At 39.7% G+C, this 17,727-nt stretch overlaps 1 protein-coding gene and 1 long non-coding RNA gene across 11 annotated transcripts in view; both read left to right on the forward strand.

Annotated features, from left to right (window-relative positions):
- The first annotated feature begins 465 nt into the window (after window positions 1-465).
- On the forward strand, window positions 466-2,938 carry LOC145554928 (uncharacterized). Its single transcript, XR_014090987.1, has 2 exons — window positions 466-1,169; window positions 2,203-2,938. It is a non-coding gene; the product is annotated as an uncharacterized LOC145554928 (long non-coding RNA).
- Window positions 2,939-12,789: 9,851 nt separating this feature from the next.
- Window positions 12,790-17,727, forward strand: part of ncam1a (neural cell adhesion molecule 1a) — a 289,625-nt gene continuing 284,687 nt past the window's right edge. For 3 of the 10 annotated variants that reach the window (XM_008428582.3, XM_081615779.1, XM_008428583.3), the window contains exon 1: window positions 12,791-13,114. In XM_008428582.3, the coding sequence (XP_008426804.1) occupies window positions 13,063-13,114 (52 nt within the window). In that variant the 5' untranslated portion in view covers window positions 12,791-13,062. Of the gene's footprint in view, window positions 13,115-17,727 lie in introns of all 10 variants that reach the window. The other 7 variants (XM_008428576.3, XM_008428580.3, XM_081615780.1 and 4 more) reach the window with 6 other exon arrangements.

The raw sequence follows: 17,727 nt of genomic DNA on the forward strand, positions 1-17,727 counted from the left end.
TTTTTAAATTTATTTTTCATATTATCAATTTCTCAATTTCCCTTTTTTCATTAATCTATTTTTCATTTACCCACTTTTCATTAATCTATTTTTCATTTAACCATTTTTTAATTTAGCTTTTTCATTAACCCCATTTTTCATTTCTTTATTTTTCACATTATCAATTTCCCAATTTCTCTTTTTCATTTATCTATTTTTATTTATCCCTTTATCCATTTACCCATTTTTCATTAATTTATTTTCAATTAACCACTTTTCAATTTCCCTTTTTATTAACCCAATTTTTTCATTTATTTATTTTTCCGATTATCAATTTCTCTATTTCTCTTTTTCATTAATCTATTTTTCATTAATCTATTTTCATTTGTCCATTTTTTCATTTATCCCTTTATCTATTTACCCATTTTTCATTAATCTATTTTTAATTTAAACATTTTTGATTTCCTTTTTCCATTAACCCGATTTTCTATTTCCCAGTTTCATTAATCAATTTCTCATATATCCCTTTTTATTTACCCAATTTTCTTTTATCTATTTTTCATTCAACATTTGTTTGAAAAATCTTTACTTTTCCCATTTTCCAATTCCCCTTATTTATTTAGTATTTCCTTATTTTCTTATTTATCACATTCTATTTCCCCGCAAAACTTAGGGAAAAAATAAATGCAAATGAGGAGAGGCACGTCATCAGGCTACAACTTCCCCAATTGGTTGGTTAGCGTCACACCCATACTTTGCTTCAAGAAAGATGGCGACCTACTAACGGGTTATCAATAAGCTGAAGCTCATTAACTTCATTAGAAAATAGTGTTATTACTCCTGACTTTAGTTCTCGTGTGGCCGCTCAGACAGAACGTGTTTCAGTTGGCGGCTCTCATGGACTCAGAGCTTCACCGTCGGGAGTTTTTATAGTTTGAACGAAGCGGCCGCTGAAGTTGGCTTACGATTGAAGGTTCGGGACACCTTCGTAGCTACCAGCTGTGATCCAACTATAAGGAGCAACTTTACTGTACATCGTAAGTGAACTGCAATATCCAGAGGCAGCTCTATGGACCATCGGGCTGAAAGAATGAGAGTGGAGAGCCTTGGAGATCTGCATCGGAGGCCATCTTTCAGACATGCACCGCTGCTGTCCGTCCAGGATCCTCCGGTTGCCCAGACGTTGCACGGTGAGCTACTAACGCTGATGTTTGTTTTCCAACTACAGTCATATTTAATCAATAGGGCTCAATTACGATCGTGGAAGGGTTTGAGTTGATCTCGGCAGTAGATGACAAACTGAACGCCTCCAGGATGTTGAGACCAGCACGTCCTCTGATCCAATACATCTTAAGGATAAAATCAACAAAACGTCTTCAAATTAATGGCCCAACAGGTTGATTAAAGACAGTAAAAAGGTAGGAGTGGTTTCGAGTCGATCGCCTTGTTTTACCTTTGTAAACAGAAAACCTGAATACAGTGACCTTTAGTGAGGGTTCAGAATGGATAAAAGCTGAACTCCTGCTACAATCTTTGCCTCTCTTGGTTACATCCCTGAGGTGTGCCAAGTGTGGCCCACATGCATATAAAGTAAATATGACTATTAATTTAAGTATTTTTGTATGTATAACTTGACCACCTTAGTTTGCCTGTTTTTGGTCAACGTGTGCCACAACATTTGGTTACTGTTCCTTAGAGGTGGACAGAGGACCCACAATTTATCCTCCAGGAATAACAGCAGCACTTTATCATGTTTTTACTCAAAGTAAATTATAGCTGAATAAGAAATTAAACAAGAGTAAAGAAGCATTTGGTAAAAAGTTGATCAGTACTGAGTAACTGATCAAGTTATCAGTTATTTCATATCTAAAAAAAATTATTAGAAGGCCCAAAATATTAAGTTCAGTGGAAATGTTGGTATTTTAAAGACAAAATGAAAAATTAGTTTAAATAATAGTGATGCTTCATAATAAAATGACTTGAGTAAAAGTAAAAAGTTCAGCATAGTAAGAGTATTCCTAAAAGTTCATTTGAGTTTCAAAAAGTTACTCAACTATATTTAAGTAAATGTAATTAGTCACTCTTAAACTCTGCCCTTCTGAGGGAACAGGAGAAGGAACTGTTAAGGAAATAAATTAATCTTATTTTGATACTAAACATTGTTTCAATTAACAAATGAATCATAAATAACACCCAGAACATATTCTGTTATGTTTATTCAAGGGTGAAGGAACAGAATGACTGGAGATCCTGGCTGAGAGGGACCAGGGCTGACAGTGAGGAGAACCGTCTGCACTGTGAGCAGCACCAGAACTCCTGATGGGTCTCCTTCAGGAAGAACCAGAGAGATGGCCGACCTCCACAGAGAAGAGTTCACCCAAACATCAGAGGAAATATGAATGCTGGTGCTCAACAGAGCAGCCTCTTTTCTTAAACCCAACACACACAGGGTGTTGTGGCCCTGATTAAAAACCTGCTAACTTCAATTTAACTGAAACACAGAACATCCAGAAATGTGATGAGCTTCAGCTATAGAGTGGAAATGACAGTGAGATGAAAACATGTGTCTATATCACTCTGTTACACAGGACATTAACATTTTAAAGTGTTTGTTCCAGAGCCCCTGATACAAACGATAGCATTAGCTCATCCATCAGACATTTACTGAGGCCTGAAACATGCAGGGCAGACGACCTGAGGACTGACTGGTTAAACTATTTCATTGATACTTCAGATTGCAAATTTCCAATTGAAGGCGTCTGTAAATGAACACAATCATTATTCAATAAACCAAACTGTGTAAAATAACTGCTAGGGTTGCTATTAAGAACCCAATATGTCATGTTTGTTCATTTCTACGTTGTCGTACATACATGGTACTCCACTCACTGTTTAGCTTCATGTTGAAGAATCTTCAGTGTAATGAAACCAAAAAATAAAACGGGTCCAAAACTTTCAATCTGTATTCTATTTTTGTAGCTTTGTTCTATTAAGATTGTTTCGTTTACTTTAAGCCACAAACAATCATTTTATTGTCTCTGGGACGTGAAAACATGAGATTTGATTAAATTAGAACTTCACATATTAGAAGGAACACAGATTTCATAATCAGTTTATTTATTCAAAACGGTAAAATACAGACGGTTCATGCATATCAATGGTATAAGAACAGCCAATTTTTTTTAAATGAATGTGTCACCAGTGCATTTGGCCGAGTGTTCCTGCTCCAGAAAGGTGAAGGTCTCTGGTCATCCTGAAGCTGTGAGCCCACTGGGAGTCTGAAGGGAAACACTGAGACCAGAGGCCTGCAGGATGGACTGCATCTGAAAACATACATGATGGAAACATTAATAAATGTGCTGCGCCAAAAAGCTGTACTTTTGACCTGGTGGCGATGGAACCAGTTATGGTAGATCTGAACTTTGGTTTGATGACCTAAATATGAGAAGCTTCAGACTGACAGGATTTAGGTTAAAGCCACATCTTGTGAAGTTGGGATATTTTTCCTCCAACAGGATCCAGAGGAATCGCAACAAACCAGAAGTTGGACTAGAATTTATTCAATGTCATTTGTGAATGTCAGCTTCTTTCTACAGTGCATATGCATGTGGGCCACACTTGGCACACATGCACTTGGTCCACATTGTTATGATTCATGATTCATCCCTCAGAAGGGCAGAGTTTAGAGTGACTAATTACATTTACTTAAATATAGTTGAGTACTTTTTGAAACTCAAATGAACTTTTAGGAATACTCTTACTATGCTGAACTTTTTACTTTTACTCAAGTCATTTTATTATGAAGCTCATTATTTAAACTAATTTTTCATTTTGTCTTTAAAATACCAACATTTCCACTGAACTTAATATTTTGGGCCTTCTAATAATTTTTTTTAGATATGAAATAACTGATAACTTGATCAGTTACTCAGTACTGATCAACTTTTTACCAAATGCTTCTTTACTCTTGTTTAATTCTTATTCAGCTATAATTACTTTGAGTAAAACATGATAAAGTGCTGCTGTTATTCCTGGAGGATAAATTGTGGGTCCTCTGTCCACCTCTTAAGGAACAGTAACCAAATGTTGTGGCACACGTTGACCAAAAACAGGCAAACTAAGGTGGTCAAGTTATACATACAAAAATACTTAAATTAATAGTCATATTTACTTTATTTGCATGTGGGCCACACTTGGCACACCTCAGGGATGTAACCAAGAGAGGCAAAGATTGTAGCAGGAGTTCAGCTTTTATCCATTCTGAACCCTCACTAAAGGTCACTGTATTCAGGTTTCTGTTTACAAAGGTAAAACAAGGCGATCGACTCGAAACCACTCCTACCTTTTTACTGTCTTTAATCAACCTGTTGGGCCATTAATTTGAACACGTTTTGTTGATTTTATCCTTAAGATGTATTGGATCAGAGGACGTGCTGGTCTCAACATCCTGGAGGCGTTCAGTTTGTCACCTACTGCCGAGATCAACTCAAACCCTCCACGATCGTAATTGAGCCCTATTGATTAAATATGACTGTAGTTGGAAAACAAACATCAGCGTTAGTAGCTTACCGTGCAACGTCTGGGCAACCGGAGGATCCTGGACGGACAGCAGCGGTGCATGTCTGAAAGATGGCCTCCGATGCAGATCTCCAAGGCTCTCCACTCTCATTCTTTCAGCCCGATGCTCCATAGAGCTGCCTCTGGATATTGCAGTTCACTTACGATGTACAGTAAAGTTGCTCCTTATAGTTGGATCACAGCTGGTAGCTACGAAGGTGTCCCGAACCTTCAATCGTAAGCCAACTTCAGCGGCCGCTTCGTTCAAACTATAAAAACTCCCGACGGTGAAGCTCTGAGTCCATGAGAGCCGCCAACTGAAACACGTTCTGTCTGAGCGGCCACACGAGAACTAAAGTCAGGAGTAATAACACTATTTTCTAATGAAGTTAATGAGCTTCAGCTTATTGATAACCCGTTAGTAGGTCGCCATCTTTCTTGAAGCAAAGTATGGGTGTGACGCTAACCAACCAATTGGGGAAGTTGTAGCCTGATGACGTGCCTCTCCTCATTTGCATTTATTTTTTCCCTAAGTTTTGCGGGGAAATAGAATGTGATAAATAAGAAAATAAGGAAATACTAAATAAATAAGGGGAATTGGAAAATGGGAAAAGTAAAGATTTTTCAAACAAATGTTGAATGAAAAATAGATAAAAGAAAATTGGGTAAATAAAAAAGGGATATATGAGAAATTGATTAATGAAACTGGGAAATAGAAAATCGGGTTAATGGAAAAAGGAAATCAAAAAATGTTTAAATTAAAAAATAGATTAATGAAAAATGGGTAAATAGATAAAGGGATAAATAAAAATGGACAAATGAAAAATAGATTAATGAAAAATAGATTAATGAAAAAGAGAAATAGAGAAATTGATAATCGGAAAAATAAATAAATGAAAAAATTGGGTTAATAAAAAAGGGAAATTGAAAAGTGGTTAATTGAAAAATTAATGAAAAATGGGTAAATGGATAAAGGGATAAATAAAAAATAGATAAATGAAAAAGAGAAATTGGGAAATTGATAATGTGAAAAATAAAGAAATGAAAAATGGGGTTAATGAAAAAGCTAAATTAAAAATGGTTAAATGAAAAATAGATTAATGAAAAGTGGGTAAATGAAAAATAGATTAATGAAAAAAGGGAAATTGAGAAATTGATAATATGAAAAATAAATAAATGAAAAAATGGGTTAATGAAAAAGCTAAATTATTTATTTAACAAATTATTTATTTATTTCACTCATTTTCTTCATTTTTTGATTTATTTTACTCATTTTTTATTTATTTCACCCATTTATTTATTTATTTAATTTTGGCTGAAATGGCTCTCCATAGATGACAAGAGTTGCACTGGCCATACACTGCAAAAACATAAAATCGTACCTAGTAATTTTGGTGTGGTTTGTAGTGCAAGTTTCTTAGTACACTTGAAATAAGACAGAATTGACAAAGGTAACTTTTCAGCAAGATGTAGCAGCTTTTTTAAAGTCTAATTCCTAAATATTGATAAAAAAAGTAGCTGCTCCATTGGCAGATGATTTCACTTTTAACTAGATATTTTCCCATGAAATTATCTGCCAGTGGAACTAAAACGTTTTAGTCAACATTAAGAAATTGACTTAAAACAAGCTCCTCAATATTGCTGAAAAGTTACTTTTGTGTTTTTGTCTTATTCCAATTACCAACATATTTGCATTGGGAACTAGACCAAAGATACTTGGTAAAATGTAGTATTTCTGCAGGCTGTAGTGCTACTTTAAGCAATAAGTGTTCTGCAGAGTCTGAGATGTGAGGCTGTGCAGCAGCCTGCAGGTAGGTAGTGTCATCATGAGAGCAGAAAAAAAGTGCTGTAATTCACGGCCTAATTAGTGCACATCCTCTGAAAATAGAATGTCTTGTGTTGCATAGGATGTGCCAACATCTCCTTCAACAGCGAAGTATGCAGTTAATCTCTGTAATGTAGAACAGAAGTTGATGAATCTCTGTGTCATAATTTGCATGACTGTGGAAGGCGAACGTTGTAATTATGGTGAAATAAATCATTGATCAGGCAAAACCTGGGATTCAGCATCACAATCTGAAGAATAATCAAATCCTTGGGATCACAATCACTGCTTATAGGAAAATAAACAATGCATTGCTGTGATGAAGTGTTTGGTTAGTGTGAGATGGGTCTGTGTGTTCTTCTGGGACAGCAGTGGTTCTGGCCTTGGAACTCTGGCATGGAGCCGATTTATTTCACTCACTCCTTTTTCTTGAATCATGAACTCTGACCTCGACTGAGACAGTGACTTCTGCAGAGCTTTAGATGTTGTTCTTGGTTCTTCTGGACCTTCTGGTTGAGTTGTTGATGAGCTCTTGTAATAGTTTTGGTTGTTCAGCCGGTGCTGGGAAGGGTCTCCTCTGTTCCGTGTTTTCACCACATCAGGATAAAGGTTCTATTGTGATTCTTTGGAGGCCCAAAGCATCAGAAATGGTACTATAACCCCTCCTAGACTGTAAATGACTTTATCATCTATTTATCAATGTCTTTACATTGAACCAAGTGGTAACACTTTATTTGAAGGGGGGTGAATAAGACTGTCATGACACTTTCATAAACATGAATAAGCCTTCATGAATATTTACTGCATGACTGTTGTCATAAAGCGTCATTCGGTAAATTATGACACTTTTAATACAAAGTTGACATTATTCAAAATGTCTTTGTTATGGCAACTTGACATTTACCAATCAATCATTACTGTTTAAACTTTACCTTTAATAACATAAAGTTATCTAATTTTTAAAGTGCAATCAGTAATACTTTTATAACAAATTTATATCAGTAATGATTTCTTGGTTAATGTCAAGTTGTCATAATAAAGACATTTTGAAAAATGTCAACTTTGTATTAAAAGTCTCATAATTTACCGAATGACACTTTATGACAACAGTCATAAATATTCATGAAGGTTTATTCATGTTCGTGACAGGTGTTATGTCATGTTTATGACAGTGTCATGTCGGTCTTATTCACCCCCTTCAAATAAAGTATTACCAAGCAAATTGCTTTGCTTTTTGAGATCTTTCAGCCTACTTTGTGTTATTCGACAGGTTCTATTGAAAAGATTTCTTTGTTTTGCGGGACAGATGCCTGAGAGGGAAATTTAACCAAAGTCTGGATTTAGCACATCTAATTTATAAGTAAACAACTAGATTATTACTTTGTCATACAGAAAAAGCTTTTTTGTTGTCTACCCAAGCTGTCTTTTTCTAAAATTCAAATTAGTTTGACCTGAAAGATGTAGGTGTTATCGCAGACGGGGGAGAAAAACAAAACGTAACAGATTGTTTTTTAGATTCTGTCATATTGTTTCATACTGAAATTATGCTTTAAAAACTCAAAGTGCTGGGGAGTCGGGTGCATTTACTCAGTTGGCAAAATTATACGTTCTGAAAACTTTTTAAAAATGGCAGATTGAATCTCTGGATGCTGCAAATTCCCTGGAATTTTATGCTCTACTTTTATTTTTCAAACATGCAAACAAGGTGCTCATTGTAAAGTCTTTGAAAGCAATTTCTATTTTTATAATTGTAAAATGCCCTCCACAGCAAATGTGTAAAATATATTTAAAAAATGACCTGAAGTGATATAATCTTATATCGAAGTGACATTATTTCACACAGATTATTTGCATGATCCATAATTTCTGTTTGCTTGGGAAAGTAATACGTGACAGTCAGTTCTTCTAGTCCCTCTTCAAAATAGGAAAGAGAAGCGAACATGTCAATTGAAAAAGGCAGATATGTGATCTCAAATTAAAAAATAAATCAACTCATAAACATGCTCACATCTATAGTTGGATCAATAATTAAAAAAATTTAACTGGAAGTATGACAATGTGAGGTTGGACAAGTTTATTTGCCTCCATAAGACAGCGTTTGCCATAGCAACCAATGTCTGATTTGCTCAGTCATTTAGAAATGGCAAACTGTTTCAACGTTCACTTTCACTGATTCTAGATGATCACAAAAGGAGGTTTTCATTTTCAAAAACACTCAAATCAGCAGATAAATGGATCATGTTTGGCTTTCAAACGAATCTCACCAAAACGACTCAGAATAGGTCTGATCATGGACTACGTGATGCAGCTTTGTGTCACATGCCATGGCAAAATGAAGGTTGGATGCTAACTGCCTCAGCTGTGATGCTGCTTGCCGAGGTCACAGAACCGTCTCCAGTGGAACATGTGCTGTAACGCTCAGCTCTTAGGGGAACGCATCTTCAAACCTTCTAGTCGCATCACTGCAGCGCTGTCCGCTACTATTGGCAGCCCTGGTAAGGATGTGTGAAAAGGTTTTAAAATAAATAAGTGGGAGGTAAGGATGTCAGTAATTGGTGCAGCAGTGAGCTTTGGAGAGTTGACCTTGCTGACCCCTCCTCCTCTCTGTTCACGGTGCCAAGGTAAACTTGTTTCCTGTCCCACGTTGTCTGGCACCATTCCAGTTGTTCTACATTTTTACATTATTAATCTGGCTGCACAGGCGCAACTAAAATGGAAGTGGACCAGTAAATGAACGAACACACACTTGATTTATGGAGTCGATTCTAAACTTTCTCGACACCTGCGTTCATTATCTTCCTTCCACAAATATCAGACCTCACAGGTTTGAAACAAATCAACGCAAGTGACAGTGTAGAACAGAGGACATTAAAAATGAAAAGGTTTGCGTATGAAAATATGAGTGCAATTTGTTTGCAGGGCAAGTCCCAGCTCACAAGGTGATGCATAACAGATCAGAGAATATGATCTGTATGCTCAGTTTTGTTAATGTATTGATATGCAAGATGGCAAAAAGGTGAAGAAGAGAAATCCAGACATCATCATCCTCAGGGAAACACTCTAGCGCCCCCTGAGGGAATCCTAGAATACCTCAGGTCATTTTATTGTCTTTTTTAAAAGAAAAAACTACCAGCGTAGTTGAGGTACATTCTGCTACATTGTAAACGGTAAAGTAATGGTCTGTTTACGAAACAGTTTCCCCTCATTTTGATTTACTTGTGGTTCACGTTTTTAAAAACTAGATTAGTTAAAATATCCCTAATTGACTGAAAGTAAAAACTCCAGCACAACAATTCACTGGCACACTCCATGTGCACACGGTCACGTCACGTTCAAAGTGCTTTATGTCATTAAAACGACATGGTCATGATTTATGAAATGAGCAATGAGCATTGCAAATGCCTTCATCAAAATCATCAAGCGGATACACAGCAGACATGTTGATCAATGTTTCACTTACTGCTAATCACAGGTAACTCAACTGGTGGGTTGTTGGCCTTGATTTAAAGGAACTCGGAGTTTCAGCTGTTTTGCAGTTTACTGGAGCAGATTTGCGATGAGTTGAAGTTTATTTGGATGCGTCTGTAGCCTCTGAAAACCTTCCACATCAGCTGGTGTTAGATGGAAACACTTCCTGTCACAGTTTTCTGCTGAAATATGTTGGAAAACTCGATCAGAGGAGAAGCAGGCAGTACCTGTCAGGACAGCCTTCAGACGAGGAGCGGGTTAGTAACCCGCGCTCTGTACATGGGCAGAAGAACAGCACTCAGGTGGATTCCTGACAGTTTTATTGAGTCTTGAAAAATCTCAGTCGTCCACATTGGATGTGGTGTGATCTGGATTTCCCCGCATGGGGAGCGCATCACCAGGTGATGGAGTCAGACTCTGAGCGGTCAGAGGAAAAAAGAAAACCAAAAAAAGAGTTCAGTGGTTCAGCAGTGAAACTCTGATCTGATGGTACTTTGTATCTCAGCATGGAGACTTTGATCAGTTGTTCCTCACCTGTCAGATAAATGAGAACCGTGGCTGAACGTTTGGAGCTAATGTAGAAACAAGTCGGGTGTTTCTACTAATGAAGATATGTGACAGTGACGGTAAAAAAAAATTTTTTTGTGCTTTTTTTTTTTTTTTCTTTGTTGACCCGAAAGACGTTATGCCTTAAAATATGACATTTTGTTTTTCTGTTCCTCGTCTGTGAAAAAACAAACTTTCAGTTCTTTCACCTTCAGTCTGAAGTGAAACTGTCGCAACTTGTTTCACTGAAAGAAACCAACAGAAATCCTTCAAACAGTAACAGAGCTTCAAATCTAGACTTGTTACCACAGTAATGCCTCCCATGCTTTACTTGTGATACTGTTTGGACTTTATTTTTAACGTTATTTGTCTTGTTCACCATGAGGTGTGTTGCTGCCTTTCTTTGACAGATCACCCTTTTCACTGAGATCTTCCTCTTAGTCGGTCTCCTTTCTGGTAAAATGAAGGTTTAAGAAACTGAAGTAAAGTGAGCCTTTCCCCATACACACACTGACTGTGTGTGTGTAGAGCCTATGGAGACAGTTGGGCGGCAGTGTTAGGCAGGCAGGTGGTCTGCAGGTGTTTCTCTAGCAGGATCTCCTTGATTTATCATCAGAGGATGTTTACAGACCGTCACCCTGAACAGTCCATTCATTACTTGCATTGGAATTTCTGTTTTGCAAACGTGCATAGAAGGTGTCCTCTAGATACACACACAGAGTCAAAGGGAAGCCTGTAACCTTCTGACATGAACATACTGTACATGATCTCCATGGACGACCTGATAACGAGCACAACAGGGCGATTTTAAAAATCTCTTCTGTTTTTTTTTTTTTTTGTCTTTTTGTCTGCTCACACTCACTGGAGGCAGTCGAGTGAAGTCAAAGGGAGGCACAGCCTGGGCTCTGGCGATCTAAACCAGTGACCCTGTGGATTTGTAGCTGACCGGGAAATTAATGTGGATTCAGGCCACAACACATGTGGTGAGGCTCACGCTTCGTTTTTAGAGAACCGTGATTTCCACATCTTTTTGCCACAGGATCTCCATGTGAGGTAGGAGTGAGCAGGAGGCAACCTGCTCCGTTTCCTGGAAACAATTTTTTATTATTTTTTTTTACAGTCCACATTCATTATGTTGACACTGACAAATGCACTGTTAAAAAAGTGAACCGTAAGCGGCCAGGTTTTGGGAAATGTAAATGCTTTACACCACATTGGATCTTATCTTATGCTGAAGCTTTATGTACACAGTGGGCTCCTGCTGTGTGGCATTTTCTATTTTAGTGGATATCAGCTACTTTTAAAAATATACAGCTTTCATAACTCATTAGTTTTTAAAAGTCCTTCATCACAAAGGTAAAACTCCATGAAGTTTTATCCTTCAATTGAGTTAACTGGACATATAAGACAAGGACTTTTATTCTGTTACTGATAGAATCAACATGGAAAATTGGTCAACAAAAAAACAAGTTCAAAAACGTTTTAAACGAGAGAGGATTTGAAATGACCATATTTCTCTCATTTCACTCGATAGATGAAGGTTTTGCAGAGTAAAAAAATACTGACTTTAGTCAGAGTAGTTATTTTTAGATGAGAAAATTGGTAAAGTTTGAAATGTCAGCATGTTTTCTGTTGAGTAAATTTGTTTTGGTTGAGCCCTGAGAGCCAGCTGACCAGCTGAAGGAAAACGGAGAGTATTTCATGTGAAAGGTGAAAATCTAAAGGTTTGCTGATGACGGCTCAGTTTGGCTCCAGACTGGAGTCTAAAGTAGAGGGTGAATGTCTGCTTATTTCTGCTGGTGCTGCATGAGGATGACGAGGTTCTACATGCAGGATGTCAGGATTACTGAACAATAAAAAAAAAAAAGAAAATCCTGACTGCATGTCGAGGATGTTTCTGAGTGGTTTTGATCACTAAGATCAGCCGTTGTGCTGCAGGAAGGTGCCAACCTTCGACAGCTATTGTAGAGATGGATGGCACAGGAACAGATAGATTGTGGAAAAATTGATGTGACCAGACTGCCAGATGGGACACAGGAAAAAAAAAATCTGGATCTATCCATACTTATCCAGATTTGGAGCAATATGACACTTTTCCAGACTTTCTAGAATTGGGAGTAGTCATGAAATGTTGACCTGTAAACTATCCTTCCCCCCCCCAGTTCTTGTCAAAACACCGAAAAAGACTCAATTTTCCACATTTGTTCCTTAATGCTCTGAATCTTCATTACTTCACATATCTTGCAGAACTTTGCACATTCCTAATCTTATTAAGTGGAATTACAGAGGCCGTCATTGTGACCATCTGCTGCCGCTGCGCGCCCCGTTTGGATGCTGCAGCCGCTTCGGCTCGGCTCGGCTCGGCCCGCCCCCTCTGTGTGTGTGAGGTGGGGGGGGGGGAGGCTGGATCCTGGCGGGCGGAGTGATCCGTGCTGGTATCCGCTCAGTGCGTGTGTGTGCGCGTTGGTGCGAGCTTCGGCTGCTGCTGCTTGTCACTCACTGTGCCGCGGCGCGAACACGGGTAGCGACAAGGACCAAAAACCCGTCCTGTTGCAGCTGCTGTTTTACATCTCTGGGGGAAAAAAAAGAAAAAGAAAATAAAAGAGAAAAGCCACACAGAGGCTGCTCTGTGTTCATCCAGAAGCTCTCCGCTTGATCTTCAAGGAGAATATCTGTGAGACATTACAATGCTTCAGATAAGGGACGTCCTCTGGGGACTGCTGTTCACCGGCTGTGCAGGTGAGAGCACTTGTTTATTTCTAACAATAGGAGATTAAGTCCGGGCTGTTTCCCACAGCAGAGCTGCTGATTGGAGGCAGAGCAGCATCCTCTGGCTGCCTCCACAGCACCGGCTCCGGACGGGAGCAGGAGGAGGCTGCTGCTGCTGCTGCTGCTGCTGGGGCTGATGGGGCTGCTGGGGCTGCTGGGGCTGATGGGGCTGCTGGGGCTGATGGGGCTGCTGGGGCTGCCGTGCCTTTCACAAACACAACCGCCCGAAAAAAGTTTCTCTAGAAGGAGAAATGTCTTCCGTCTGTGCGCAGATCAAGTACAACGCGCGAAAAGAGAAACGTATTCATTCTGACTGACTGCAGACTTTCGTATCAGACATATTTTCGATAAATATTTTTTTTAAACTAAAAAGTAGCCGCAGACCAGATCTGGGGGATGATTTTCTTCTGAGTTTGTGGGTTTGTGGTCCTGTGTGAAGGGAATCTGTCGGTGTTGTGCGCGGCAGTTTGAGAGCCGGAGTTGTTTTGCGGGAGAGGATGCTGGCAGGGACTGCAGGGGGACCGTGTCCACCCGAACCTGAAAATCCGTCCATTCAGCTGCACATATAAAATCAGCGCAACAACCTTTTTTTTTTATCCAGAAAGTGCCCCTCTGCTCTGTTGGTACGGTGACGCGCCACGGACGGCGTGTCAGAGAGTGGGTCTCTTTTCACGGTGAGGCTTTGTTTCGGGGTTAACAGCCAAAAAATAAAAATCCACCTTTTTAGATTTGCCAGACCACCACTTAGACCCTTCGTTTCCAGCTGGGTTAGACGATGTTATATTGCGCTATTCTCTAATTTATGCACAAAGAAATTCCTTTTAATGCGCCAGTTTGAGTCTGCTACTGTTTACATGTACCTGCGGTCCAGATCAACAGTAATTCACCGCCTCTGTGCATCCGAACCGCTCTCAGTTATCCTCCCGCACTGAGACTTTCGAACTTGATAGCGCGTTTTTTTCCCCACTGCGCACAGATTCTGCGGCTCCCGGCTGGTTTGATTGCAGTTTTCAGTTTGGGCGGTTGGAAAGAAATCCGTCATCCATTGAGGGCGACTCGGCGCTCATTCAGTGTATACAATAGGACCCAATCCCAGCGCTCCAATGGTTATAGTGCAGGGGACCGACCCCACTCCCCCCTCTCACTGCAGCTCAGGGTTCCAAGTGGAGTTTGAGGACCCCCAGGGGTCACTCGTGAGTGGAAGAGCGGTTTGATGACGGCGTTGAATGTAGTGGATGTTAAATGGCGTCATGGTGTTTATTCTGACCTCAGGTTTCAGGGTCACAGTTCCTGCCCCATGTACTTCAGTCCAACTCTGCAGAAAACCTGTGATCATTCTGACCCCAACGCTGCTTATTTTCCTGTGAAATATGTGAATATTATTATTTTTTGTTTTACCTACACAGGCGTTTATACCGACACTGCTCTGATAGTTACATAGGAATTTCAGCTGCAGCGTGTTGACCTGTAATGAGAAGGTCCTGGGTTTGAATCCCAAACATGATCAGTTTCTACTTGGCGTGTTCTCCCTCTGTGTTGATGGCTTCTCTCTGGGTACTCTAGTACAGTAAAGAACCATTTTTGAAAGGCCTATTGATCGTTCTAAACTGGATTATTGTGACCTATCTAGCATGTGACTGCTGGTAATGGATGAGGCTGAATGCGAGCGCTGTGACGGAGTTGCTTTTCATGACGGAAATATCAATTTAATCAAAGTTTTGTCTGCGGTTCCTAGGTGGCCTTTGTCCGCTGTTAGTGGCATTCAGTCAGAACATGTTCAGCTTTAAACAGAAATGGAGGAACTGAATAAATGTCCTGCTGCTGATATTTTAGTCTCTGTTCATTGAGAGTCTTCTTCACTGGTCCAAAGTCTTCCAGCTGGTGTAGGTACAAGCTTTGTAGGACACCATGCTAAGGGGAGTCGTCCGTAAAGCTACACAGTCAAAACTTTTTGCAATAATTTCAGTTAGATTGTCGGATAAGGAAAAAATAAAGTTTTTCAGTCATGTTTTTCGTTATATTGTTAATTCATTTATCCGTTTCAAATTAAATATTATCAAGCTAAATATTTAATGAACTAAATATTTAGCTTCAAACTAAATATTTAGCTAAATATTTAGCTTGTTTAGCTTTGAGCTAACTAAGTAATATACAGATTTACTTGCTGATAATGGAAGTGGATTTACCAGTGTTACATATTTTTCTTCCACTTTGACACCATAAAATAAGCCTCACTGCTGACAGTGATTGTTCCTGAAGCAGAGAAGCCATATCAACACCACTCACTGTCACATGACCAAACAGAGTCGACTCACTCCCCCTCCAGAAACTCGAATGGAAACCATATGAAAAATAAACTACAGCCCAGTTTTACCCATCCGGACAAATATGCCAAAAAAATAGCAAACACCAGCCGGTACCAATTTTGCTGCAAATAAATTGAGCGTCCCTGCTAATTAGCCACAGCGACACAGAGTCAGTTTATGGAGGCAGCCATCCACATCTGAACTCAACGTCACATCAGCTGGAGCTGCTGAATGAAAACCTGGCTGTTCTCTGCAGCTTTACCTTCAAAAAATAAAAAAATAAAAAAATCAACAGTTAATGTCTTAGCCATTTGCTGCATCTTTCTACAACTCTTGCATATTTTTAGTTTACAGCTTTCTTTGCCTTTGCTGTCTTGTGTGAAAGGTTCTATTCATGAGAGTCTGCCTCGCGTGGAAGATTGGACCTTGTGGTTTTGTGGCAACTCGGTAACTGAATGTAAAGCGTTTGTGATGAAAGGATTTGATTTCCACAAACGTGACTCATCAGGCCCGGTGTTGACACAGTTCTACTGTCAGCATGTTTTCGAGCTGTTTCTGGGGTCGGCTGGACCACAGCGCGCCGCTCGGAGACGTGCAGTTTCCCTCCGCAGCCCCAGGTGGCGATAACGGGCTTGGTTGTTGACTCGGAAAGGTGAAATTGAACTAAAAGATCTTTTGCCGCGTGAAAGTTCATCGTCTTCACACAAATATAAAAATAGAAATGCCTCTTAAGACGCCATATCTGTATTGCATATCGTCAGATCAGCAGCTTTTCTTGGCATCTCGGGTCTCCCCCCTGCGCCACTGCTGTGCAGACGGTGCTGCGGTAACGAGAGAACACTGGATGTGTTCTTATTTTTATTTATTTTTATTTTTTCTTCCACGTGATTCATGGTCCTGCCGAGATATTCCGACTCCCCTGCAATTCGCTCCACCTTGGAGGGAAAGGAGAAAAGGAACCAACAAGGAGATAATTGGGCATCTGTGCCTCGGCCGCGTCCTGTTGCAGTGGAGAGATATTCAAATAAATTGATCCCGTCGTTTGATAGATTTGATAGAGCCGGGTGTATTGAAGGGGCAATGACAGCATCGCGCTCTTTCGAGGGCCGAGCAATTTAATTACATTTATTGATTTCCTGTTTCTCATGCAACTCGGCCATAATTGAATTTTGAGGCTATAGCCACATATATTAGAATGCAGGGCCACGGCACCTCTCAGGAAATAACTGAATTATTGCCAGAGTGAATGAGAGATCATTTTAGAAGTGGGCATGGACAAATGCTCTGACTTGCCTCAGAGTAGCTGAGTGTTTGTCGGAGTCGCATCATATCCATGGTGATCAGCGGACGACCTGAAGTACTCCGAAGTGTGTTCCTGTGTAATCACAGGAAGACGTAAAAAAAATTAAAATAAAAAAAGAAATCTCCTGCTTGAAGGTGAAACTTATAGGTGTGCTGCTGGATCGCTGATGACGCTCTATTAGCAATGAGATGTCTTGATTGAGTGAGCCGGTGTGCGAAAAGGTCGAGAGGTTTTGCCGTTTCTTTTCCGTTTAGGGTCTTGGGCTGTCAGCTGCTGGAAAATGAATGCAGGCACGTCTGCCAAAAAAAAAAAAACAAAAACAAAAAAAAAAACCGGCCTAAAACTCACTCAGCATTTTCCTGCGCGGTAACATTTAGGAACCCACTGCAATGACTAATGGGATATTTTCAAATGGGTGGTAAATGTTTTAAATGTAAGATTACATTTTAATTTTATTTTTGATGGATGCTAAAAGCGCAGCTGAGCTGTGTTCTTCCTGGCCTTTATTTGGGACCCGCCGCGTTTTGTTTTTTTTTGCCTCTGACAGTAATTGCATTCGAAATGGATTTTCTCACTTGTATTAATTATCCCTCCACCTGACCCGACATGTCTGTCTGTCTGTCTGTCTGCGTTTTTGTGCCATTTCGTCTGTGTTGATGTGGAACCGACCTGCGCAGCCTAAACTCCCGAGATAAGAGCTAATCGATGCAACGGCAGATGCCGGAGTTCATTTAACGACCCTCTGCTGCAGATTTAAAACTCTGTATTTACTCTGAGTGCGGCGCTAACCTTCACAGAACGAGGCTCAAACTCAGCATGTTCAGAGAGGGGAGAAAAATGCACAATTCCTTTATGGCCAACATCTGGGACGTTTAACTGCTGCGGTGAGTTCAAAGCCGCTGTGAAAATAATACTGTCTTATTTTAGACTTGGAGAGCTGGAAAAAAAAAGTGGCCAAACAAGGGAAAATTATA

The sequence above is a fragment of the Poecilia reticulata genome, chromosome 14 (genome assembly GCF_904066995.2).
Source record: "Poecilia reticulata chromosome 14, P_reticulata-male-v2, whole genome shotgun sequence".
In the NCBI taxonomy this organism is placed as follows: domain Eukaryota; kingdom Metazoa; phylum Chordata; class Actinopteri; order Cyprinodontiformes; family Poeciliidae; genus Poecilia; species Poecilia reticulata.